Source organism: Salmo trutta, chromosome 7 (assembly GCF_901001165.1).
Source record: "Salmo trutta chromosome 7, fSalTru1.1, whole genome shotgun sequence".
NCBI lineage: Eukaryota > Metazoa > Chordata > Actinopteri > Salmoniformes > Salmonidae > Salmo > Salmo trutta.
The window spans coordinates 3,619,739-3,647,684 of record NC_042963.1 but is presented as its reverse complement, the minus strand read 5'-3'; the positions used below and the strand labels follow the sequence as shown (position 1 = coordinate 3,647,684).

The 27,946-nt window shown below is 43.5% G+C and overlaps 1 protein-coding gene across 2 annotated transcripts in view; it reads right to left on the bottom strand.

Moving 5' to 3' along the window:
- The window catches only part of roraa (RAR-related orphan receptor A, paralog a), a 307,537-nt gene that overhangs the window by 45,876 nt on the left and 233,715 nt on the right, over positions 1-27,946 (bottom strand). Inside the window, exon 1 of one of the 2 annotated variants that reach the window (XM_029757646.1) lies at positions 25,073-25,268. The exons of the other annotated variant lie outside the window; for it this stretch is intronic. Coding sequence (XP_029613506.1) covers positions 25,073-25,103 — 31 coding nt within the window. The 5' untranslated portion in view covers positions 25,104-25,268. Of the gene's footprint in view, positions 1-25,072; positions 25,269-27,946 lie in introns of those variants that run through there. 2 annotated transcript variants of the gene reach the window in all.

The window sequence follows — 27,946 nt, the reverse complement described above, 5'->3', positions numbered from 1 at the left end:
AGTGAAATAATCTGTCTGTAAACAATTGTTGGAAAAATGACTTGTGTCATGCACAAAGTACATGTCCTAACTGACTTGCCAAAACTATAGTTTGTTAACAAGAAATTTGTGGAGTGGTTGAAAAACGAGTTTTAATGACTCCAACCTAAGTGTATGTAAACTTCTGACTTCAACTGTACTTCCATCACAGGCTCACATTAACCAGGCTCTGCTTAACAAACAGGTCCTTTCAATGTTCATTTGAAAGTAGCCATTTAAAGAAATGTTCAGCTAGGCTTCGATCGGCTTTCTTAATCCACTTTAATAAATGGATCACTAGTCACTTTAAATAATGCCACTTTAATAATGTTTACATATCTTACATTACTCATCTCATACTGTATCTTATACCATCTATAGCATCTTGCCTATGCCGCTCGGCCATTGCTCATCCATATATTTACATGTACATATTCTTATTCCATCCCTTTAGATTTGTGTGTATTAGGTAGTTGTTGGGGAATTGTAAGATTACTTGTTAGATATTACTGCACTGTCGGAACTAGAAGCACAACCATTTCGCTACACTCGCATTAACATCTACTAACCATGTGTATGTGACCAATAAAATGTTATTTGATGTCACTCTTAGGTCAATTACAGCAGAAAGCCACTCTGCTTTCATCATCCAACCCTTGACCGGTAAGGGTGAAACAGCCCACAAACAACAGTTTCTCTTCTAGCCTGCCACTTCACACATACCTAGCGCACATACTGTATTTGATTACAGCTGAGAACTGAGCAGCTTGGCTTGTCAGAGAAAAGCATTTCAACAGTGGGGTGAGGTGAGGGGACCTGATGGAGCTGGGGATAAGATACAGTGCCTTCAGAAAGTATTCATACCCCTTGACTTTCCACATTTTGTTGTGTTACAGCAAATTGAAAATTGATAAAATATTTTTTTTAATCTCACCCAGAAGTGGCCTACAATGACTCAGTGAACCCAATTACAGAGTCAAGTTGCAGGTGCTTCTCTCAACATAGTGGAACAACTGAGGAGTGCTTCTCACCGGCTCCAGTCTGACAGAGAACAGCTGTAATCTGAGCCTGAGCTACAAGCTCTCTCCTCTCCCAAATCACTATCCACCTCATGTTCATGTTCTCCAGCCAGGTTTAGTCAGGGTGGTGAGTTTTGTTAAATATATACCATGCGTGACATTACCTTCTAGGAGCTGCATTTTTTCAAATAAAGAAAGTATTTTCACTCCGGCAGCTGCAGGCGTTTACCGACAGGAGTTCATGTAGCTGCCAGGAAATGAGGCTGTGCTGCTCCAAATCAAGATCAGATACATCTCCAAACCTTATCTCGGCTATCACACGTTGTGTCTGCTCTTATCCACTGAGTTTCAGACCAGTGGAGCCACTCTCTCCTTGTTTCCAGGCCTCAGATTTATCCTCTGATTGAGAGTGCCAATTAAATGGCTTGTGATGGGTTGGAATAAACAGCTGCATAATAGGATGTTGGAACCGGTGGACCTTTGACCACAATAACCACCATTTTCACACAAATGGGATGACCCTCCCACATAGACTGTAGTGTATAGAGCATTCCCATACAACACCTCAGCATCTCTCCCACGCATATAGTATATGTTGCCAACCTACCAAGAGCATGGATAGCTCTCCCAGGGAGACCCATTGGTGAGGTTGCATTCACAAAACCTTACAGTTTTTCCACACCTACACACAAGCAACAAAGTGCAATGCAATGCATAATGCTGCTCAGAAATCCTGCCAGGAATGAGGTAAAAGCAAAGCCTTAGCTATATTAAGCTCTCATTCCACTTCCCATCAAAATTCCTCCTTTAACACAGGAACAAAGTAGCTAGGCTCCAATGGAACATTACAGACAGCTGTCAGTGACTGCTACTCTGACCACATATTCCCTATGTCAGAACCTGCAGGAAGGGAAAATGTGCAATATTCTGATAATAATATTCCGTGCACAGTAATGCAACTCAGGACACTTCCCTACTGGCCAGAAGGAGGGGAAATGAGAACAGGTAATTATCAAATGGCCTGAAGGCAAGAAATGATAGAGATTGCAGTGAGCGGGGATATTTAGCCCTGCTAATGAAGGCCCATGTTTAGGGAGCACCCAGGCAGAAGGGAGGAGGGGGAGGAGGGGGAGCCTCACTGTGTCCAGACAGGAGGTAGGTCCTGATAAGACCGTGTTACATAATGCGGTGGTCAGACCCAGCCTGCCTTTCTGTCTGTTTAGACTGCAGCTCACTGTCCTTATACTATATATCCCTTTATACCCATTCACACACTCAGCATTGCCTGGACACAGTGAAGGCTGCTGAGGGGAGGACAGCTCATAATAATGGCTGGAGCGGAGTAAATGGAATGGCATTAAACACATGGAAACCATGTGTTTGATGTATTTGATACCATTCCACTAACTCCGCTCCAGCCATTGCCATGAGCCCGTTCTCCTCAATTTAGGTGCCACCAACCTCCTGTGCTGGACAAATGGAGATGGGTTAATATTGGCTGTGAGGAGTAAAAGGCGGGGAAATGTACCTACAGTATCAATAATCAATATAAAATTAGCTAAACAAGTTAAATACATAATTATTATTAACATTCAGTAATGTAAATCTGATTAAAGTACATTTCTCCATTGACTGTTGAACAGAGAGGTGGTTATCAAACTGAATTTGCTAAACATTTTAATGGATCTTATGGAAGTGAATACCATGTTCAGTCAAATTCATTGTCTTGTAGTACACTTACCACTTACAATGTTCAGTTTGAGAAATAGCATTGAGAAGTTACTGTTAACATGCCTGTGAATGTTTTGGAGAGACAGTCTGTCTGTCTGCCGGCCCGGTCCACTTAACCCCACTGAGAGGTCTCTATGGTCGCCCGTCTCTACAGCAGTACTTAAGCAGTGAAAAATGTAAAGAGATGACGAATATGAAATGTTAAACATGGCATTAGGATTCACATGCATTCCCTTGCCAGACTTGCTTGCAGACATCAGAATTGCTAAATTTGCTGATTAGCCCAAGAAGCAGAGCTGCTTGGTCTGTGAGGGAATTCATGGAAAAAGGAGTCTGATTTGTCTAGATAACCTTGAACCCCCAAAGCCCAGCTTCCTGTGGATGTGCGCATTTCAAATCAGCAATTTTTGGATCATGTTAATCTAAGCCTGTCTCTGTCCGTCCATTCGTCCGCTGCGGCCTGTGTAATAGCCTAGCTACCTCTTACCTGCCTTTATTATGACCTACTATACCTGCCAATCAGAATCACAACCTGACTGCCACACATTGTCAATAAACCATTCACTTTTCCTGTACTGTAAAAGGAACCAATATAACAGAATGGCTTCAGAGGAAATAGATTAACAATACAATTACTTTGAAAACTAAAGTTGTAAAATCTTAATTCTGTGCAACATACTTTTTCAGTACAGCTCCTCTTCTAAATAATTAGCTCCAGCTGGAGATAAGGGATTGTGGACACATCGTCAGACATGCTAAGGAATAAAGCGCTTGACAGGGCAATGACTCAGCAGAGATGTGAAATTACAAATTGGCCAAGGTAAGCAGTTTAGCTTTGATAGTGATTGGACTGGACTGACTGTTCAGTCCTACAGTATAGGGCTAGTCATGGCTGATGCATGTATATTCACAGACACAGGTGTCCTCTCAGCAGATAGCAAAACAATCCACAGCAGTGATGCCCCCCCCCCATTAGGGGCGCCGCCCCACTTGTGATTGGTCCCAAAAATATTAAAAGACGTTCGACAAATATATAGAAATAGTCCTAATGTTCTAGATGTCAAGGTGTCATTAACAGCACTGTGTTTCCAGTCATGCTACAGTATTTATGCTGAGGAGAAGCTGAAGGTGAGTAGTGGGTTCTGTTACAGGTCCATCATGAGAGCTGGCCTCCTGCTATTAAAACAATCAGATTGGAGATCTATCATTGGACGGGTGGGATGGCGCGACGGGGGTGGAACGCTCACTGTTTCCTGTCACAGCCTCAGCAGTGCACAGACACTCTCCTTGCACACCGCCATCTTTCACCCAGCCTCACACTTGCCCGCCCGCCGTGCCCGGCCAGCGCACGCCGCTGACAACACATCTATCTGCTCCCCATAGGGCTGCTTGGCACTTGAGGCCTGTTCAAAAGAGACACAAAACCTAGTGGATTCTCTCACATAGTATACTGCAAGAACATGCCACTGAGTACCAACACACACACGCACAACGTTCACTTTTCACATAATTAAATGCTTCATTTAAAATCAGGCTTTGATGATTTCTCTAGTAACACCTTGTCATGGCGCGCGGCTAGGCTTGAGGGAGAGGGTGGTAATTGCATCCCTGTAGAATGGCTGGTTAACTGGGAGGATATGCAGCGCAGTAGGGATTTACCACACAGCACAGGTCCACTGCTTTCCTTTCTCCAGAACACTCACAATACCCAGGGTGGGTATACACAAGGATGTAGTGTGTGTGTGTGTTCATGCGAGAATGTCAGTGTCTCTGTGTGTGTGTGTGTGTGTGTGTGTGTGTGTGTGTGTGTGTGTGTGTGTGTGTGTGTGTGTGTGTGTGTGTGTGTGTGTGTGTGTGTGTGTGTGTGTGTGTGTGTGTGTGTGTGTGTGTGTGTGTTCCAAGCATAAGTGAACAATTTAACAGGCTAATGTGTGAGCAGTATGTGTGACCACAACTAAATGCGTTTCATGATGTTTTCCCCGACTGAAAGTACCACCTCCAATATTTTAAGCCTCCAGGCCTGATTTCACTCCAACCTGAAGATGCTGCATTTGTCTTTGAAAGGGAATGGAGCGATGGATGGATGCGGCGAAACAGATGGATATGTTGGATGCTTGCTGGAATTATAAATGTCATAATATGATCCCAAATGACCTTCAGGAAATATTCTCCTATCACAGGAGTACACAGTGAGCCCTCCACATCCATAATGTAGTGAGACAACAAACATACACATCCATATTGTAGTGAGACAACAAACATACACATCCATATTGTAGTGAGACAACAAACATACACATCCATATTGTAGTGAGACAACAAACATGGGTCAATGGAGAAACACTCAGCTGTCATTACTGTAATACTCAGCTGGCATTGCGCTTTTCCGTTTCGCTCAAAGGCGCTGCAGATGTCCAATCACATTAAACAAAATCATATGTTCCAGGAATAGATTTGAGATTCATGCAGCAAACACACTAATTCCATAAAACCCAATTTTGTTTCCTCCACAAAGGGAGCAATACACTGAAATTAATCTGCAGAAAGCCTTTCCTGTAGTTAAAAATAAATAAACGTCTCATCATTTGAGGCTTGTATATCTTTGTAGTCACTCAAGGGATATGCTTTTGTGACATGAAAACTATCTTATGAGTATACATCAATAACATCCATAACATTTCTGTTGCAATGGATAACATTCAGTGTACAATAAAACCTAACTCTCCCTGGATTGCCTTGAAGTGATACTGAAGTATTAAAATACTGCATTTTCTGAGTTTCTCCAAGAGAGAGTGAATAGATAATAAAAAACTGTATTTTACTCCATAACCTACAAATCGATGTGTAACAGGAGGTCTATGTTTTGAATGTATTCATCTTAAACAATTTTCTACAAGTATGATACAGCACTGAACAGCAATACTACCAGGTAATTGTAACAGAAATGCTGTAACTGTATAAGTGAATGTTTTCCTTTATATGAGTGCAATGGGATTTGTTCAGTTCTTAGATATATATCAGATGGTTTGGAGGAAAGTGCAGCTTGTGTTTTTTTGAGGAAACAGTTTCATATGTCCAGAAATATTTGACTATAAAACTTCTGCAGCCCTACTGTAGGCTTGAGAACATAATAGCGGTAGTAAAGCTTTGATAAAATCCTGCATGTCTTTACAAAGCTCCATCTGAGGGAGAAAATTATCAAACATATCTTCTCACAGACTCACACTCTTCAAGAGAATAAGTGAATAAATTATCTGAATGATTTCTTTCCATCCATACACACACTGTATATACCCTGTCTAATTACCATAGGAGACGCTAATGAGATAAATAATATGAACGGAGACAATAGCCCAGTGTGTTTACTTAAGATTGCTCAAGCTTGGGAAAAACAAATCCCTCATGTATAAATTACAATAATCCCAGAACCAGAGAATCAAGAAACAACATTTTCCACCTTTAGATCAAAGTAAAGCACCATCTAATCAATGCGTATTAAATGTGTCAAAGATCAAAACAGAGTTCTCATCCTTTCATTGCCCATTGAGCTGGTATCGTATCCCAAAGTACAGAACTTTGCCACAGATCATCAGTCTGATCATTGTCTATGGTCTATTTCAGGGCCGACCCGCCAGAAGGTTCCAGGAAAAAAAAGGAAAACAATTGTAGTCAAGTGAATGCGCCCCTTAGTTCATAGAACCGCGGTTACATGAGTAACCTCCGATAACCGCTTAACCTTTTGACGCGGAATTATATTATCAACTGGTTACCAATGTAATTAGAGCAGTACAAATACATGTTTTGTCATAGCCGTGGTATACGGTCTGGTATACCACGGCTGTCAGACAATCAGCATTCAGGGCTCGAACCACCGAGTTTATGAATATTAATAACGGCCCTTACAAAGCGAGTTATTTTTGCACGCAGTACCAGAATTCTATGCTGCTGTTCTAGAACTTGATTGTTGAATTTTGCCGCTATTCTCTGCACCCCTCACTGCATCAAGACTGCATTTTATGCTTCATATTAGGCTTTACAAAACTGTATTTTTTAACCAATCAATCTCTTATCCTTTCTGCCTATAGTAGTGAGCAGTGAGTATCTATAGTATTATTGATAATTATTTAATTATCATTATCATCTATATTACATGTATTATTATCTGAAAGAGGCTTTGGTATTAGCCTGTGAGAAAGGGCGGGAAACTGCAGGAGCGGAAACCAGTGTGATTGATACAATAGTGGCGAACAAACAAAGTGAGAGTGGGGTATAGCATATATTACATATGCTGACCATGGGAAAAGCTGGCATCCTAAATGCTTTTTGTTCGTTTTTTTAATTCATTTAATTTATTCTCCCCTGGAAAAACTAGGCTACAGCGGTGCGTACATTTTATCATCATGTTAACCTATTATCAACACTGGACATGTAGCTTACAGATGCCTGCCTCGTCGCCAAGTGAGGAAGATATTTTGCAATCATCAAATGTGGTGAGTATTATGGCTTGGATAGGTTTTAGCCTGGTCGAGGCGGAGGAGAGTGAGCAACAAAATTAGGTAGTTTGTGTGGATGATCAGATTGAATGGTGTGTGCGTGTGTAATCAGCTACAGTACCAGTCAAAAGTTTGGACACACCTACTCATTCCAGGGTTTTTCTTTATTTTTACAATTTTCTACATTGTAGAATAATAGTGAAGACATGATCACTATAAAATAACACATATGGAATCATGTAGTAACCAAAAAAGTGTTAAACAAATCAAAATATATTTTATATTTGAGATTCTTCAAAGTAGCCACCCTTTGCCTTGATAACAGCTTTGCACACTCTTGGCATTCTCTCAACCAGCTTCATGAGGTAGTCACCTGGAATGCATTTCAATTAACAGGTGTGCCTTGTTAAAAGTTAATTTGTGGAATTTCTTTCCTTCTTAATGCGTTTGAGCCACCATCAGTTGTGTTGTGACAAGGTAGGGGTGGTATACAGATAATAGCCCTATTTGGTAAAAGACCAAGTCCATATTATGGCAAGAACAGCTCAAATAAGCAATGAGAAACAACAGTCCATCATTACTTTAAGACATGAAGGTCAGTCAATCCGGTAAATTTAAAGAACTTTGAAAGTTTCTTCAAGTGTAGTCGCAAAAATCATCAAGCTCTAGGATGAAACTGGCTTTCATGAGGACTGCAACAGGAAAGGAAGACCCAGCGTTACCTCTGCTGCAGAGGATATGTTCATTAGAGTTAACTGCAGTTTAGATTGCAGCCCAAATAATGTCTTGACAGAGTAACACACACATCTCAACATCAACTGTTCAGAGGAGACTGTGAGTGTCACGCCCTGACCTTAGAGATCCTTTTTATTCTCTATTTTGGTTAGGTCAGGGTGTGACTAGGGTGGGTACTCTAGTTTTGTATTTCTATGTTGGCCTGATATGGTTCCCAATCAGAGGCAGCTCTATCTCGTTGTCTCTGATTGGGGATCATATTTAGACAGCCTTTTCCCACCTGTTGTTTGTGGGATCTTACTTTGAGTCAGTGCATGTAGCACCTCTGTCGTCACGGTTTGTTGGTTGTTTTCTTTTCTTTTTTTTGGTTGTAAAGTTTCACTAAAATAAAATGTGAAACTCAGAGCACGCTGCGCCTTGGTCCTTCTCTACACACTCGTGACAGAAGATCCCACCACAAATGGACCAAGCAGCATGGCCAGGAGGAGCAGACATCCTGGACATGGGAGGATATCTTGGACGATAAGGGATCCTGGAGTTGGGAGGAAATCCTGTCCGGAAAGGATCGCCTTCTATGGGAGCAGACGGGGGCAGCAAAGGGTGATCAATGACGACTCCGGGGTTCGCGGCCACGAAGTAAGCCCAAAGGACAGCCCAAATTTGCTTTTTTTGGGGGGGGGGGGGGGAAGGGGGAGGGAACCGGAGACAACATGGGAGGAAGTAGAAAGGTGGTCGGTCGACCCAGGGAGAGTGCCAGAGCCCGCCTGGGAGTCAATTGAGCAGTGCGAGGAGGGATACCGGAGAATGGAGTTGGCGAGGAGTATGCGGCAACGCAGGCGTTTGGAGGAGCTTGTTACCAGTCAGGCACCATGTTTTGCGGAGATACGCAATGTGTCTCCAGTGCGCCTCCCCAGTCCAGTACGTCCTGTGCCTGCTCCTCGCACTCGCCCTGAAGTGCGTGTCACCAGTCTGACGCCACCTGTTCCAGCTCCACGCACCAGGCCTCCAGTGCGCCTTCACAGTCAAGAGCTTTCGGTGACAGTTCCCAGTCCAGAGCTTCAGGCGACAGTTCCCAGTCCAGAGCTTCCAGCGACATTTCACAGTCCGGAACCTCCTGAGACGGCCCATGGTCCGGAACCTCCTGAGACGGCCCACGGACCGGAACCTCCTGAGACGGCCCACGGACCGGAACCTCCTAAGACGGCCCACGGTCCGGAACCTCCTGAGATGGCCCACGGTCCGGAACCTCCTGAGACGGCCCACGGTCCGGAACCTTCTACGACGATCTATGGTCCGGAGCTTCCGGCGACGATCTACGGTCCGGAGTTCCTGGTGACGATCCACGGTCCGGAGCCTCCGGCGACGATCCTCGCACCAGAGTCGCCACCGAAGATGGTGGATCCGCGAGCGGAGCGGGGTCTACGTCCCGCACCGGAGCCGCCACCGAGGCTAGATGCCCACCCGGACCCTCCCCTATAGAGTCAGGTTTTGCGGCCGGAGTCCGCACCTTTGGGGGGGGTACTGTCACGCCCTGACCTTAGAGATCCTTTTTATTCTCTATTTTGGTTAGGTCAGGGTGTGACTAGGGTGGGTACTCTAGATTTGTATTTCTATGTTGGCCTGATATGGTTCCCAATCAGAGGCAGCTGTATCTCGTTGTCTCTGATTGGGGATCATATTTAGGCAGCCTTTTCCCACCTGTTGTTTGTGGGATCTTACTTTGAGTCAGTGCATGTAGCACCTCTGTCGTCACGGTTTGTTGGTTGTTTCTTTTTTTGTTGTTGTTTGTAAAGTTTCACAAAACAAAATGTGGAACTCAGAGCACGCTGCGCCTTGGTCCTTCTCTACACACTCTCGTGACAGTGAGAATCACGCCTTCATGGTCGAATTGCTGCAAAGAAACCACTACTAAAGGACACCAATAAGAAGAAGAGACTTGCTTGGACCAAGAAACACAAGCAATGGACATTAGACCGGTGGAAACATTAGACCGGTGGAAATCTGTCCTACATTGGCCATATACCACAAACTACCAAGGTGCCTTTTTCAGGGCTTAAACCACCCGGTTTATAAATCTAATTATAAACCGGGTGGTTTGACCCCTGAATGCTGATTGGCTGAAAGCCATGGTGTATTAACAAAAACATTTTTTTTTACTGTTCTAATTACATTGGTAACCAGTTTATAATAGCAAAAAGGCAACTTGGTAGTTTGTGGTATATGGCCAATGTACCACGGCTAAGAGCTGTATCCAGGCAATCTGCATTGCGTCGTGCCTAAGAACAGCACTTAGCCATGGTGTATTGGCCATACCACACCCTTCGTGCCCTATTGCTTAAATAAATATCTATTTGTCAGCACGTGACCCACCACTCAGATTATATTTTGAACCAGCCATCCCAAAAATATGAGCACCCCTGGTCTATGTGATAGCACTCAGGTTAACTGCTAAAACAATGCATGTTGCTTTAATGGTAAGTAATGGTAGCAATTAAGAGGCCAGTAATGTTTCCAAAATATGCATAGGAATTTCATGTAATTTGATAGTGCAAAGCAAAATCCAACAGGCAGTTAAGCAAGAAAGAAAATAATCTCACACATGCAAACACAGCTCACAAATAAATACATGTCTTTCTCTCAGACACATAGACTCCATAAAACCACATGCCCCCTACCACACGAGCAGCAGAAGCCAAGTGAACACATCCCTCTCTCGATGTCTCTCACGCACTTAGTGAAAAAAAAACACATCCCCCCATGTTTGTGTCTTGGAGGCTGTCTGTGGTTAGGGCTCACACACGGAACATGTTGTGTCTCTCTCATCACAGCAGTGGATCTGCTGAAACATTTCATTTACCAAAGGAAGCCGAGCTCAGACGATAGCCATTTGTTCCACGAGCACTGTTGGTGTCTCATCTGCTCCTCTGTTAACTTTAGTTTGGAGCACAGATATAGTCATCGCAACATAAGCTCTAAATTAGCTTTCAAGTTTGAAGGAATGTATGAATACATGAACGCAGGAAGGTTCTCTAGTGTGTGTGTGTGTGTTTCCTAGTGATCCTACAATATATTGCTCTGCTGATCCATACAGTAGTATATACACAATACATATATTATATTGTAAGTCTAGTGGATGACAGATGACGTAGTAAAGTTGTGGGTAAAGTGCTAAACAGTGGGAAGTCATTAGAGTGCAGCAGTGGGCTGCACAGCTTTGATAATAATTGAGAACACTGTTTGGGCAGATTCCTCCTCAGTCCCCCTAAAGTCACACATGAAAGGCATTAACTAATACAGCCATCAGCGCAGGGGAAACAGGACCAAACCATGCATCGCTCCACTCCCCTCCAACTATTGACAAAACAAAACTTGAAGAAGACAGCTGCTGATTTGTAACTTGGCGACAAACCCCTTCAAGCAAATAAAGCAGTCATACCAGTTTTTCTGAAAGAAAGAAATCCATTAGTTTCACTGCTGTCAAGGTCAATTAAACAGCTGGAAAATTGTGCCTAATATAGAGTTAAAATAAAATCCCCCAAAACAAGTTATCTTGAGCAATTTATTTCAATTTATCTGATGCTTCTGTTCCCTGTATTGGTGTCTGGGAGCTCTGCCCAAATTGGTCTCCTCCTATAAGAGGGTGACCATAAGCACATCCTGGGACTTTGAGCGAGGGCCTGTGCTGACGCTGCTGTTGTTCAAGAGGGTGGGCCGGGCAGGGATGCAGCGGCCGGGGAGCCAGGCAGACAAGGACCTGCGCTCAGCACATGGAGCGCTCTCATCCAGGAACAAGGAGAGCCCAGGGGAACAAATACAACTACACCCCCCCAAAAAACGATTTCAAAACAACAACAACAAAACAACAACCCAAAAAGCCTCTTGAGCCAGCGCTGGGTGATTGCCAGCTGCACTCCAGATTACCAGGCTCTGCGAGAGCCTTTTTGCAATCTCTCTGAGATGTAGCATCTCCAGCTCCTTACATTAATCAGTTCAGCTGGAGAGGGATGGATGGCGACGTGCAAACAGCTCAGCACGACGCGAATGAACTCATAATCAGCAATCAGATATTCTGTGTAGCCGGTGGGGGTGGGGGACTCAACTCAGAAAGGTCAAGGGCCTCTCCACTGCCAGCCTACCACCACCCACCCTATCTCTCTCCCTCCCTCCCTCCCTCCCTCCCTCCCTCCCTCCCCCACATTGGCCCTGTCCGAATACCCATACTAGCGTACTACATACTTAAATTGCAACTATGTACTCATCATCGCATACTATTTACGACATAATGTTTAGTAAAAGTTAGCCTTTTAGCTAAAGTAAAGACACGGCAGGCTGCAAAAAAACTGTCTGTTTTTAAAGATGTACGATTAAAGAGTCATGACAATTTTAAGGACAACAAAAAACGTCTTATATTTGATCACTGCAGGAGACTCTTTGCTCATCTTCTTTCCCATCATACATTTGTTTTTTTGTTTACTTTCAGAGAACTATCAAATCTCGAAGCACTCCTTTTATCCGGTTTGAATGCATTGCGGGGGTAAAATTCCCCATAAGTTTACAATTCATTCATACTACATGAGAAGCCGAAATGAGTATGCCATCTGGGCATTTAAAGCAAACTACATTTTTGAAAATGGCACATACTATAAAATGGCCTACAATTTAGAATGCTAGTATGGGTATTCGGACACGACCACTGTCTCTGTGCGATTCCTCATGAGTCGGCCACACTGCTCCACTCACTGTATAGTAGAGGAGCTCAAGGCAAAAACACTGGAATGTTTATTTGATGTCATTTGAAGTGAACCCAAAAAATCTGTGAGGTCAAAAGATCTATGCAATTTACATCACACTGGTTTGAATACAATGGGCTAATTTACAAATAGAGAAAAAAAGGAGCCAATAAATTATTGGCTTGGATGAAGAGGTATTTTTTCAATAGCATTCTGCTCCTGAATATGCTTTGTCCTGTGTTTTCAAACTAAGTTCATTACACTGCATAGCATATTTTAAATCCTTTCATCTAGTAATTAGTACTGAAGCAAGCAGCATTTACTTTAATTCTAACAAATATATGTGCATAAAAATCAAATATAAGTGGTCTGTTACAACAAGGTTGTTTTCCAATGTTATTTATGATGATCATAATAAGATGCATTTCACACAGCTTAGGTTGGAGAAGTCGTTCCTAAAGCCCATAACCTTGAGAGATATCTTTCACTCTAAGGCCTGCATTCCTCCATTATCTACTCCATTCTGCTGTGTTGTGGCAACACATGACCACAGTCAGGACAGAGGCTCTCAGATGGGGAGGGCGCACAGGTCACCGTTTCATCCTGTTTCTTTCCATTACCTGCATGTGATGTGAAGTACCCCGCTGGGACAGCACCCCCTAGTGCTGCGGTGTACTACTCCACCTGAGTGGTTGTGTTTCTCTACATGCTGAAGGACATGCAGGTGCCTGATCAGAGCTAAATGATGCCATCCCACAAGTAGCCCCCTGAAGGCCTCTGCAGGGACATCTAATCAAACTGCTCACTCAGTTCCCTCTCTTTTGTAATCACGTTGTGTCACGGTATGCCTGTTGCGACGATCTTTGTTCAATTGTTTTTTATGCCTGTTCCCTGATTTCATCAACATTCCAGTCACTACTCATTTATCATCCCTCATTCCCTCCCTGGATCCATGTATGAGCTATAGCAGTTCTCCATGGAGAGGAGATGCATGCCCCAGCATGTCCCACCTCTAACCTCTGGCATGAGGTACCCCTGCCCCCCTTATCGGGGTAATCTAGTGTAGCTAGCTGTAACATGCACATAACACAACGTAACATAACATAACAGTGCTGAGTAGAACAGGGTGGTGTTTGCTCCAGTCAGAAGGGCCTTGCTTATGTTATGTGTGTGTTATTTCTTACATTATTAGCCCAGAAAATGTTTGTGTTGTTACATACAGCCGGAAATAACTTTTGGATATCAGAGTGGCAGTCACTCACCAGCATTACGACCAGGAATATGACTTTCCCGAATTGGATCCTTTGTTCGTACCCCCCAGGGCAATTTAATTTATCCCAGAGGCTGCTCCGAGACGCCGTCGGCGGAGAAGAGGTATTTGGAGTGGACTTCTAGTCCGACTCAGGAGGCGTGCACACCATCCACTGCTTCCGAGTATATTACTCGCTAATGTTCAGTCTCTGGACAATAAAGTAGATGAGCTCAGGGCGAGGATCTCCTTCCAGAGATATACTGTCCACATCCATAAAGCCAGCTGGGTTCTCAGTACATCGCACAGACAGGAATAAAGAACTCTCCGGGAAGAAGAAAGACAAGGGTGTATGTTTCATGATTAACTACTCATAGTGTGATTGTGATAACGTACAGAAACTCAAGTCCTTTTGTTCACCTGACCTTGAATACCTTACAATCAAATTCAGACCGTATTAACTCCCAAGAGAATTCTCTTCAGTTATAGTCACAGCCGTGTATATTCCCCCTCAAGCCGATAACACGGCGGCCCTCAAGGAACTACACTGGACTTTGTGCAAATTGGAAAGCTGCTAAAACACTTGACCACTGCTACTCCAACTTCCAGGATGCCTACAAGCCCAACCCCCGCACCCCCTCCCGCCCTCCCTTCGGCAAATCAGATCATGACTCCATTTTGTTCATCCCTTCCTATAGGCAGAAACTCAAACAGGAAGTACCCGTGCTAAGGTCTATTCAATGCTGGTCTGACCAATTGGAATCCATGCTTCAAGATTGTTTTGATCACGCAGACTGGGATATGTCTGCGTGATATGTCTGCCTGTAGCCTCTGAGAATAACACCTACGTATACACTGACATGGTGACTGAGTCATCAGGAAGTGTTGTTCCCACTGTAACTATTAGAACCTACCCAAATCAGAAACCGTGGATAGATGGCAGCATTTGCGCAAAACTGAAAGCGCAAACCACCACATTTAACCATGGCAAGGTGACTGGGAATATGGTCAAATACAAACAGTGTAGTTATGCCCTCCGTAAGGCAATCAAACAGGCAAGAGGCAGAGTGGAGTCGCAATTCAATGACTCAGATGTGAGACGTATGTGACAGGGTCTACAGACAATCATGGATTACAAAGGGGAAACCAGCCATGTCACGGACACCAACGTCTTGCTCCCAGAGAAGCTAAACACCTTCTTCATCCGCTTTGAGGTTAACACAGTGCCACCGATGCGGCCCGCTCCCAAGGACTGTGGGCTCTCGTTCTCTGTGGTCGACATGAGTAAGACATTTAAAAGTGTTAACCCTCGCAAGGCTTCCGGCCCAGACGGCATCCCTAGCTGCGTCCTCAGAGCATGCGCCGACCAGCTGGCTGGAGTTTTTACGGACATATTCAATCTCTCCTTATCCCAGTCTGCTGTCCCCACTTGCTTCAAGATGTCCACCATTGTTCCTGTACCCAAGAAAGCAAAGGTAACTGAACTAAATGACTATCGCCCCGTAGGACTCACTTCCGTTATCATGAAGTGCTTTGAGAGGCTACTTAAGGACCATATCACCTTTACCTTACCTGACACCCTAGACCCACTTTATTTTGCATACCACCCTAATAGATCCACAGACGATGCAATCGCCATCGCACTGCACACTGCCCTATCCCACCTGCTGTTCATTGACTATAGCTCAGCCTTCAACACCATAGTACCCTCCAAGCTCATCATTAAGCTCAGGGCCCTGGGTCTGAACCCCGCCCTGTGCAACTGGGTCCTGGACTTCCTGAGGGGCCGCCCCCAGGTGGTGAACGTAGAAAACAACAACTCCGCTTCACTGATCCTCAACACAGGGGCCCCACAAGGGTGCATACTAAGCCCCCTCCTGTACTTCCTGTTCACCCATGACTGCTTGGCCACGCATGCCTCCAACTCAATCATCAAGTTTGCATACAAAACATAACAGTTGTAGGCCAGATTACCAACAATGATGAGAAAGCCTACAGGGAGGAGGTGAGGGCCCTGACGGAGTGATGCCAGGAAAATAACCTCTCCCTCAACATCAACAAAACGAAGGGCATGATTGTGGAAACAGTCGAGAGAGCACAACTCTATCCACATCGACAGGGCCGCAGTGGAGAAGGTGAAAAACTTCAAGTTCCTCGGCGTACACATCACCGACGATCTGAAATGATCCACCTACACAGACAGTGTGGTGAAGAAGGTGCAACAGTGTCTCTTCAACCTCAGGAGGCTGAAGAACTTCGGCTTGGGCCCTAAGACCCTCACAAACTTTTACAGATGCACAATTGAAAGCATCCAGTCGGGATGTATCCCCGCCTGGTACGCCAACTGCACAGCCCGCAACCGCAGGGTTCTCCAGAGGGTGGTGCGGTCTGACCAATGCATCACCGGGGGCACACTGCCTGCCCCCCAGGACACCTACAGCACCCGATGTCACAGGAAGGCCAAAAAGATCATCAAGGACAACATCCACCCGAGCCACAGCCTGTTCACCCCGCTACCATCCAGAAGGCGAGGTCAGTACAGGTGCATCAAAGCTTGGGCTGGGAGACTGAAAAACAGCTTCTATCTCAAGGCCATCAGACTGTTAAATAGGCATCACTAGCCGACTACCACCCAGTTACTCAACCCTGCACCTTAGAGGCTAATGCCCTATATACATAGACATGGAATCACTGGTCACTTTAATAATGGAACACTAATCACTTTAATAATGTTTACATACTCCTTTACTCATTTCATATGTATATACTGTATTTTAGTCAATACCACTCCGACATTGCTCGTCCTAATATTTATGTACTTCTTAACTTCATTATTTTACTTTAGATTTGTGTGTATTGTTGTGAATTGTTAGATATTGTTAGATATTACTGCACTGTTGGAGCTAGGAACACAAGCATTTCGCTACACCCACAATAACATCTGCTAAATATGTGTATGGGACCAACAAAATATGATTTGATGTCACTCTTAGGTCAATTACAGCAGAGAACCCCTCTGCTTTCATCAGCCAACCCTTGACAGATAAGGGTGAAACAGCCCACGAACAACAGTTTCTCTTCTAGCCTTTCACTTCACACTTACCTAGCGCACATACTGTATTTGATTACAGCTGAGAATTGAGCAGCTTGGCTTGTCATAGAAAAGCAGTTCAACAGTGGGGTGAGGTGAGGGGACCTGATGGAGCTGGGGATAAGATACAGTGCCTTCAGAAAGTATTCATACCCCTTGACTTATTCCACATTTTGTTGAGTTACAGCAAATTCAAAATATATAAAATATATTTTTTACATTTCACCCATCTACACATGCAACTTTCTGGGGAAGGGTATAAAATAATTTCTAGAGTGTTTAACGTTTCCAAGAGCACAGTGGTATCCATCAATGGGAATTGGAAAAATATGTAACTACCCAGACTCTGTCTAGAGCTGGCCGTCCGACCAAACTGAGTAAGGGGCCCCACAAGATGCAAGATGAACCTTGGTCAGGGGAGGTGACAAAGAAGCCAATGACCACTCTGACAGAACTACAGAGTTCCTTGGCTGAGATGGGGGAATGGTCTCTACAGCACTTCACCAATTTGGGCTTTATGGGAGAGGGGCCAGACGGAAGCCACACCTGAGAAAAAGGCAGGACAGCACGCCTGGAGTTCGCAAAAAGGCATGTGAAAGACTATAAGATTAATAGGCAAAAGAGTATGTGGTCTGATGAGAGAAAAATGTAACTCTGACCTGAATGCAAAGCGCTATGTCTGGAGAAAACCAGGGACCGCTCATCACCCGTCTAACAACATCCCTGGTCCCGTGTGGCTCACTTGGTAGAGCACGGCACTTGCAACGCCAGGGTTGTGGGTTTGATTCCCATGGGTATGAAAAATATATTCACTCACTACTGTAAGTCACTCTGGATAAGAGTGTCTGCTAAATGACTAAAATGTCAAACTTGATGCATGGTAGCAGCATCATACAATGGGGATGCTTTTCAGGGACTGGGAGGCTGGAGGGATCAATGACTGGAGCCAAATACAGGCAAATCCTTGATGAGAGCCTGCTTCAGAGTGCAAACAACCTTAGACTAGGGCAAAGATTTACTTTCTAACAGGACAATGACCCCAAGCATATATCCAATGCAACCCTGGAATGGCTTCAGAACTAGAACGTGACAGTCCTTGAGTGGCCCAGAATTTAATCCCATGGAAAATCTGTGGAAAGACTTGACGATTGCTGTTCACCAAAATACTCAAGGAAGAATGGGAGAAAATCTCTAAATCCTGATGTGCAAAGCTGATACAGACATACCCAAGAGGGCTCAAAGCTGTAATTGCTGCCAATGGTGCTTCTAAGTATTGACTCTTGGGGTGTGAACACTTATGTAAATTTGATATTTCTGTATTTCATATTGAATACATTTGCAAAAAATTCAATAAACACATTTTCACTTTGTAATTATTGGGTATTGTGTGTAGATGGGTGAGAAACAAATGTATTTAATCCATGTTGAATTCAGTCTGTAAAACAACAAAATGTAGAATAAATCATATGAATACTTTCTGAAGGCACTATATCTGACATGGAGGAAGAGAGACCAGAGAGGTTTGTCTCTGGCCTTTTTTTTAATGGGTTTATTTACTGCAGCATTGGAGAGGAGCACAAAGGTAGCTAGCAGGGGAAACAGCTGAACAGTGCAGGAGGCTCTGGGGAGAGATGTATTAACTCTATCTCTCGAGTTCCTCACCTATACATCTCTATACCCCCATCTCTCCGTCTCCCACCCCCTTCTCTCTCAAAGCAACCCCGGTGCCAACACCTCTCTCCTTATGTGTCTTTATTCCTCAGCATTTGAGTCAGACAAAACGCAAAATCAATAATGCTTTTTCTTCCCCGTTTCCTCTTTGATGCAACTTCAAAAGGCCAGTGGACAGCCCTCTAGAGATCTGTGGAGGAAAAAAAGGCAATGCTACAAGACACGCACAGAATAAAAGTACTCAGAAAACCATTCCCCTCTTCAATCTGTTAAATCGCTTTTAACTTCTTTGCCCCGGCAGGAGGAGCTTGGGAGGACACTGCAGGTGCAGGAGAGTTCCAGCAAAGAAGTCCGAGAAACACACCATGGATATAATATCAGATCGATAACATACATTATAGATCATAAAATGACATTGTGTTGAAATTATATCCATTGTGAAAATGTATGCATATCATGGACATGGTGTGATTCACATCCAGACAACAGGTCAATGGATACTGAGACTACAGATAAACACTGTGACTGCATACAGAGCTGTCTCTATCCAAAGGCCCTTTGAAGACTGACAGCAACAGATAATCCCCTTTCTGCTCTTAGTGCACAATCCACTGGCTACTCTCAATACACTCCTCTAATATCTCTCTCTCTCTCTCTTGCTCTCTCGCTCTCTCTCTTGCTCTCTCTCTCTCGCTCTCTCTCTCTCTCTAAGCTGAAAAACAAACATTCCTCTAAATGTATGTGTAAAATAATCTATTTCTGTATGTGAATGTTGAGGTGGAGTGATTGGTTGGTGCAGGAGCAGGTGGACCTGTACTGAATGTGTTATGAGGTGTGCTGAGGGAGGGAGTATTATAGCACTTTTGTACAGTAGGCACTCCTAAATGCTATAGGACGGGAAGACACTTCAAAGAATTCATATGTGTGTGCACTTAAATACAGAGGGAGAGTTAAAGCAGAAAATGACCCCTTACATTAGAGCTATCTGCTCAGCAGGGAACTGTAAAATCAGAAATAGGATAATATTGTAATACTACAGTATATCCTGAGTTATCGACTTCATGAGCCACTGTGTTTGTATGAGACTACACCTTGATTAAAAATAAGGCAGGAGAGTGTGATCTGATATAACCTCACGTTAGTGAGTGAGTTAATCTGTCAGGAGTGTGAGGTGTGACTAGCAACCAGGTGCATTGCCAAGCTGTCAGGCATCCTCAAGTGCTAGAGTGGAGGCCTGGGCATATCATGGCACAGTGTAGCCATAGCCACAGCCATAGCATACGGCAGGGTACAGGGTAGGAGTATCACTGCTGGGTTCTGCCCTGTGTTAGGCTCAATCTCCTTCCTGCAGTCTCCTCTATCACTCCAAACTGCACGTCCCTGTCCTCAGAGCCTCTATGGAGCTAAATAAAAAATCCATGCTCTCAATGGGCAATCAATATCTCATTAACCAGTCCGTCCAGCCAGGAAGTGCGTCAGTCAGTCGGTCGGTCTCACAGCGCGTTCCAGACAGCGGCACACCTCACACTCTTTAATAACCTGTGGAAATGCCACTCCGCGTCCTCACCCAAGGCATTGTGCAGGGAGAGATCTGAGCATACATGGCTCCTAAACACACCAAATTTCTCTCTAAGAGACGGCTGTTAGCTTACTAACTACTCTTACATTGCCATTAGTAATAATGGATGGCTGGATGGGCTCTGAGAATACGAAAACGAACTCTAAATATTTTTCAGAAACACATAGGCGATTTAATATAATAACATTAAAACCAATGAGGTAAATTATACTATAAAAAGACATTATACTATAAAAGGAGATTATGTTTTGAGAAAATTATTATTTTGATTATAACACATTTTTAGAATTAGGTAAAAAAAAATGATGATCAGTCTCTCTTGTCGTGGTGAGGCTATTCAGACAATATTATGTAAATGCTTGTTGATCTGATATGAATAAAAAACGGGACTTTGTAAGAAACATCATTCCTACCTGGTCACTCTTATTTTCAACCCTCACTTGTGGGCAAAAATTTGCCTTCACCTGAATCTGTTTTGATTTTTGACTGGCTTTCCGTGTTCTCAGTCCCTAACTGGATAATAGCCAATCTTGTTAACCTGTGCTGTGATGTTGGAACCCTGCAGCACGCGGCGGTAGTCCAGAGCACTACACCCGCTTGCGGATAGGAAGAGACAAAGAGCACCAAAGCTACAGCAAATATTTACTGCCTTATTAACACGGAATTTAGCTGTACGTTTTCTCCATCCCCTGAACAATGTTTACAGTCTAGTAGACACTCGTGGTAAATCACATAGTTATGCACTGTCTGTATGCAAAACAGAAGCTTCATATTCATATCTTGATGACAGGTTAATTATAATGTAGATGAAACACACTTTATTTTTTTCTGTCTTTTGGTACATCAAACGTCTTTCTTTAATTATGTAATTAATATTTAGAATTTTCATCTTAAGTGTGCTGAGTAGGCTGGCTAATTTGCATGGGGTAATGAGAGGGATGTTTCCATTACAGGTAATTAGGTACTTGTGAGGCAGTGGTGTGGCTGTGCGACTGGAAAGAGAAAGAGTGAGAGAGAGAGTGAGAGAGAGTGAGAGAGAGAGAGAGCGAGAGAGAGAGAGAGAGAGACCATAGCTCTGTTGAAAAGTAGCGACATATAAAACACAATCTCTTGTAAAAATACATATCAATACACAACTCCTCTGGGTGATTACATGCCAGCATGGCCTGGAAATATTTTCTCTATCTCAGATTGTTCTGGCAATTCTCACATAGAAACCTCATTAGGAGGAAGGATGTTTGATGTGCTTTTTACATTTGCAACACAAACCATTTTTTTTTTAAAAATCTCTATGAAAGTGTCCTATACATACCTCAGACCCTATGATCTGTGAACCGTACAGACAACATCTTGGTGTCATTAAACTCCTAATACTGTTCTCTAAAATATGGAGTATCGCTACATTGTGAAATAACATTTTACACATGAATGTATTCCACATTAAAACTATTAATATGAATATATCAAAAGTACCCTTTTGGATGTTGTTCATTTTTAGACATATTGTTTTAAACAATATACTCTATAAGTACATCACATTTTCAGAGTAGGCTCTCTGCATGTTTTAAAGTTATGATCAGTTTCATGAGCGCCACCAACACAGTTCATAGGAAAATTGATTCAAAGGGAACTCCCTCTGCTGTTGATTTGCTGAATGTGCAGTCTTACAGGAGGGCTGTGATTGGTTAATGATCAATGTATAAAATTGATCATTTCTTCAAACTAGCAGAGAGCCCTCTCTGGAAATGTGATGTGTTTGAAGAGTATATTGTTCCAAACATCATGTCAAATGGAAAATCAAAAAGGGTATGAAGGATATGAAATCATATTTTTAATGATTTAAATTGTATTTCAGAATATAGACATACTCCACAGTATAAGAGTATGATGACACCAAGATGTTGTCTGTACCATATTGTTCACAGATCATAGGGTCTTACAGGAGGCATGTATAGGTCTAAAAAGGGCCTAAAATGACCACTTTCATCATGATGTAACAATCAAATAAGTATCTACTTGGAAAGGCTTCAAATCCTCAAAAACCTATTCCAGCTCAGTGATGTATTGTGATAAGATTTAACTGAATAATGACACTATTGGTTAATGGATTCAATGCAGACCTGCCCTTACACAGTAATAAATACATATTGACTGAATGCAGACCTGCCCTTACACAGTAATAAATACATCTTGACTGAATGCAGACCCACCCTTACACAGTAATAAATACATCTTGACTGAATGCAGACCTGCCCTTACACAGTAATAAATACATCTTGACTGAATGCAGACCTGCCCTTACACTGTTATAAATACAGCTTGATTGAATGCAGACCTACCCTTACACTGTAATAAATACATATTGATTCAATGCAGACCTGCCCTTATACAGTAATAAATACATATTGATTGAATGCAGACCTGCCCTTACACAGTAATAAATACATATTGATTGAATGCAGACCTACCCTTACACTGTAATAAATACATCTTGATTCAAGGCAGACATGCCCTTACACAGTAATAAATACATCTTGATTCAAGGCAGACATGCCCTTATACAGAAATAAATACATCTTGATTCAAGGCAGACATGCCCTTATACATAAATAAATACATCTTGATTCAAGGCAGACATGCCCTTATACAGAAATAAATACATCTTGAAAAATAACGGAAATTGCATCTGGAATAAAAACGGGAAAGGGAAAAAATGTATTTGATTTTGCACAGCCACACCAAAAAATAAATATATTTCTACATTTTCCATATTCCAAATAAGTTTATATAAAAGGGCATTGGGTTAAAGGGCTGATCTTTCAAATCTGCCTCAGTGTCACAAAATGTAATTCTCCAACAATTTCACACATCTCTGTCAACTACGTAATCTCACTCTATCACAGGAATTTCACACATCTCTGTCAACTACGTAATCTCACTCTATCACAGGAATTTCACACATCTCTGTCAACTACGTAATCTCACTCTATCACAGGAATTTCACACATCTCTGTCAACTACGTAATCTCACTCTATCACAGGAATTTCACACATCTCTGTCAACTACGTAATCTCACTCTATCACAGGAATTTCACACATCTCTGTCAACTACGTAATCTCACGCTATCACAGGAATTTCACACATATCTGTCAACTACGTAATCTCACACATCTCTGTCAACTACGTAATCTCACTCTATCACAGGAATTTCACACATCTCTGTCAACTACGTAATCTCACTCTATCACAGGAATTTCACACATCTCTGTCAACTACGTAATCTCACTCTATCACGGGAATTTCACACATCTCTGTCAACTACGTAATCTCACTCTATCACAGAAATTTCACACATCTCTGTCAACTACGTAATCTCACACATCTCTGTCAACTATGTAATCTCACACATCTCTGTCAACTACGTAATCTCACTCTATCACAGGAATTTCACACACTGTGATCAAGTGCGCGTTCAAAACTTCACACAACTGTCCCTCTCGGTACAGAGGTGGTCAAGATCATATTCTCAGAATTTTCAAGTCTCAGTGTAAATAAAAAAATAACAAAAAGAATGTAGTGGAAAATGCAAAAATGTTTCCACACAATATATGTATTAGAACTGTAGTGATTGGTGAGGATGTACTGTAGCATCTAACACACAATGACAGCTGCCTGAGTTTCACAGTGACTATTTTCTGTGTGTGTGTGTGTGTGTGTATGTGTAAGAGCACGTAATGCTTGGGTATGCATATGCAAGAATGTGTGTGTGTGTGTGTGTGTGTGTGTGTGTGTGCGTGTGTGTGTGTGTGCGTGCGTGCGTGTGTGCGTGCGAATGGATGTGAATGCATTGTTCGTGGCCCACAAGGGGTTGGTGATGGTGTGTGTGCCTGCATGTGTATTTGCGCATGCATGTGTGAGTGTGCGTGTGACTGTATGATGGTGGGGGTGGAAGAACTGGGATTAAGCATGCAGGATCACGACACTGAGACTGGGAGGAGGACCCAGCCTTGCTCCCATGGCCATGCCCAACTACCAAAAAATAGGTCAGTGGAACACAAGAAACACAGCAGTATCAACTCAAAGAATTCTAGTCTGCCAATTGCGCCAGCCAGTGCCTTGTCGCCCCGTCTGCAAGCCACGTTCAACACTACCAGTCTGCCACGCAACTCTCCCCTCTGAACAGACAAACACGTCCTCTGGAATGGAACAGAATTAATAGCCCAGGAGAAAGAACTGCTAAAGGGACCCGTGAAACCCCCATCCCAGCCGTCCCCTTCCCTCGTCCACCCCCGTATGTCTACCCTTCAAAACTTGTAATTGTCGCAAGAGCTGGAGGGCTGTATTTCTCATCAGAAAGAGATCAGTGCTATAGTATGACCACACTGACTCTAATTTATTAAACACACACCAACACAGAGAAAGCACACATAACAGATACCATGAGAGTAACAGTCCTATTCACTTTAGAGAAACATCCCAACACACACATCTTATCATCTGTTTTGAATTTCTAACTTGATTTCCTCCCAGAATTTTAATTTTTTTGTTGTTGATATTTCCACAGCTTAATTCCCTGGTAATAAACACATTCTGAGGCAGTCTCTCTCTCTCTCTCTCTCTCTCTCTCTCTCTCTTTGCAGGCGACTGAAATGGAGAGTTGGCAGGCAGTGAATAGAGAGAAGCTTCACTTCCCTACTTGTTACTCTAGCTGCCTATTGCACCGTGGAAACAGCATGCATGCATTCTGCTCTTACCTTTCATAGCTGAAATCACAAAATACATCATTAAGCTCCGAGTCCATAAGAGAGCACTATCACCAGCGCAAAGCCCTCCACTGCTGTCTCAGCAGCAGCTGGCCAGCACAGCTCTGTCTCTCAGCCTCCGAGCATGAACACACGAGAATCCATGTGACTGTGACATCAGCACTCATGTCTGCCTGTTCCCACCCCCTGCCTTTGATTGGCACAGCAGGCAGCCAGTGGGGGCGCTGAGAGCTCAGGCGCTGTTTGCAGTGCTAAGGCTTGTCTGAGGGCTCGCTAGACACAGCACACTTTCACTATCTTGTCTTGCTTATCGTTTAGTGCCAGGATAAAGTCATAACAGTTTCTCTGCCAGAAACAAAAATTCCATTCCCTTTTTTGCTTTCATAATGTAAAGAAAATAGGAAAACTAAGGAATGAGAAGGAAAAAGTTCAAGAGAGACTGGAATAGAGAGAAAAGGGAAGATAAATAAAATAAGTAGACGAATACATTCAATGAGAATGAGGGAAGGAGATAATATAGAAAACAGAGAGCAAAAGGGAGATAATCTAGAGAGAGGCTGTCTAATTCCCTGTGGCTCAGTGATAACAGAAGTCCTCTCTTCATCTTCTCTAGATGGTACTACTCATTCTGCCTCCAGATGTCTACCTGCAGAGCAGCGATGGGGCCTTACAGAGCCCAGACGGACGAGTGGAGGACGGATGAGTGGAGGTTCAGCCCATCCCCTGACCTCTCCACAGGACTCACACCACCTCTCACCTCCTCTCGCTCTCTCCCACGGCTCACACACGCAAGCTCTGGCAGGTGAGAAAGGGGAGATAGTGACGAAAGGGTTTGGCTGATCCCCTCCACCCCACAGTGACTGGCGGGTGAGTTTCTCTCTATTGTTTTTCTCTCTCTCTCTCTCTCTCTCTCTCTCTCTCACTCTCACTCTCACTCTCACTCTCTCGCTCCTATGATAATCTGTTCAGACCCCTTACCAGCTGGCACTCTCTGACCCAATATTCTGTTCATATCACCATCCGGCTATGGCCAATAACCGGGTTCATTTTGAATTTCCATATCATCCCTTCTCAAGAAATATTCAAAATACTTAATTGCATTATTTAGACATCTTTCATGCTAATAGTTTGGACTGGCAGTTTTACCAAATTAATTTGCAATTTTTGACATGCCCAGTTATTATTTGGCAAACATCCCTCTAATGTTCCATATTCCACCATGTGTATATGTCTACAGCCAACTTGTCCTATTGGTACTGCTGCAGGAAGGGTATACTATGTATACAGTAGGGATCACGACCTATGATACATCAAGTATGCAAATGAACCTCCTGCCCATGACCCCATAAATCTAGCAAATGAACGTGTTTCATTACGACCTCTACATGATCCATTAGAAAAACTATAAACACATTAGCTCATGTTATGTCAACACAGGTCTGTCACTGCACACAATCTAATGAACAAAATAGAATTCAGCTGCAGATATCATCAAATGAAGCGTGTCATGGTTACAAACGAGTGAACGTGATGAGGTGGTAAACACATTTAATTCCCCCGTCACACTGAAACCTAGTGTCTCTCAGGCTGGATAACCACAATACCCTGTGTTGCTCTCTATATAAGTCAGTCTGCTGGCCCACGCAGAGCCAGGTTAAACTGTCACTTTCAGCACAGAAAACACTGTTGTGTGGTTGCCTTGGCCGTGTGCTACTAGTTGCTACAGTATCAGTAAGTCTAAAACCAGGGGCCATCTCACTGCTGTTGTTATGAGGTCCTTGTTTATAAAACAGCATGGCTTTGGCCCCTGGGCGGCCAGGCCCCACTGTGACCTCACATACACTCTCTCCTGGCTGCACTCTGCTTTGCACTTTCTTCCCAAACTTTCAGATGACTGCAGATAACAACAGTTTAGTCTAAAGACTGCTTATCTCTGAGGAAAGGAACATCTACACTACACTGTCTGTGTGTGAAAGAGAGAGTGGGAAGGATAGAGTCGAGTTTGTTTGTGTGCATTGTGTCTGTGGTGGGTGGATGTTTACTGTACGTGAATCTGTATGACTTTTGTAAAACCTTGGTTGAGGACAATGTGTGAAAGCACCCACCGGCCATCATTGACACAATAAGGACCAGACAAGCTAAATGCCTTCTATGCTCGCTTCAAGGCAAGCAACACTGAACCATGCATGAGAGCACGAGCTGTTTCAGATGACTGTGTGATCACTCTCTCCGTACCCGATGTGAGTATGACCTTTAAACAGGTTCACAAGGCCGTAGGGCCAGACTGATTACCAGGACGCATACTCAGAGCATGCACTGACCAGTTGGCAAGTGTCTTCACAGACATTTTCAACCTCTCCCTGACCAAGCATGTAATATCTACATGTTTCAAGCAGACCACCATAGTCCCTGTGCCCAAGAATGCCAAGGTAACCTGTCTAAATGACTATCGCCCCGTAGCACTCACATTTGTAGCCATGAAATGCTTTGAAAGGCTTGTTATGGCTCACATCAGCACCATCATCCCAGACACCCTGGACCCACTCCAATTCGCATACCGCCCCAACAGATCCACAGATGATGTGATCTCTATTGCACACCACACTGTACTCTCCCACCTGGACAAGAGGAACACCTATGTGAGAATGCTGTGCATTGACTTCAGCTCAGCATTTAACACCATAACACCAAGCTCATCACTAAGCTAAGGACCCTGGGACTGAACTCCTCTCTCCACAATTGGATCCGGGACTTCCTGATGGGCCACCCCCAGGTGGTGAGGGTAGGCAAAAACCCATCCGCCTTTGTTGGCCTTCCACATGGGGGCCCCTCAGGGGTGCATGCTTAGTCCTCTCCTGTACTCCC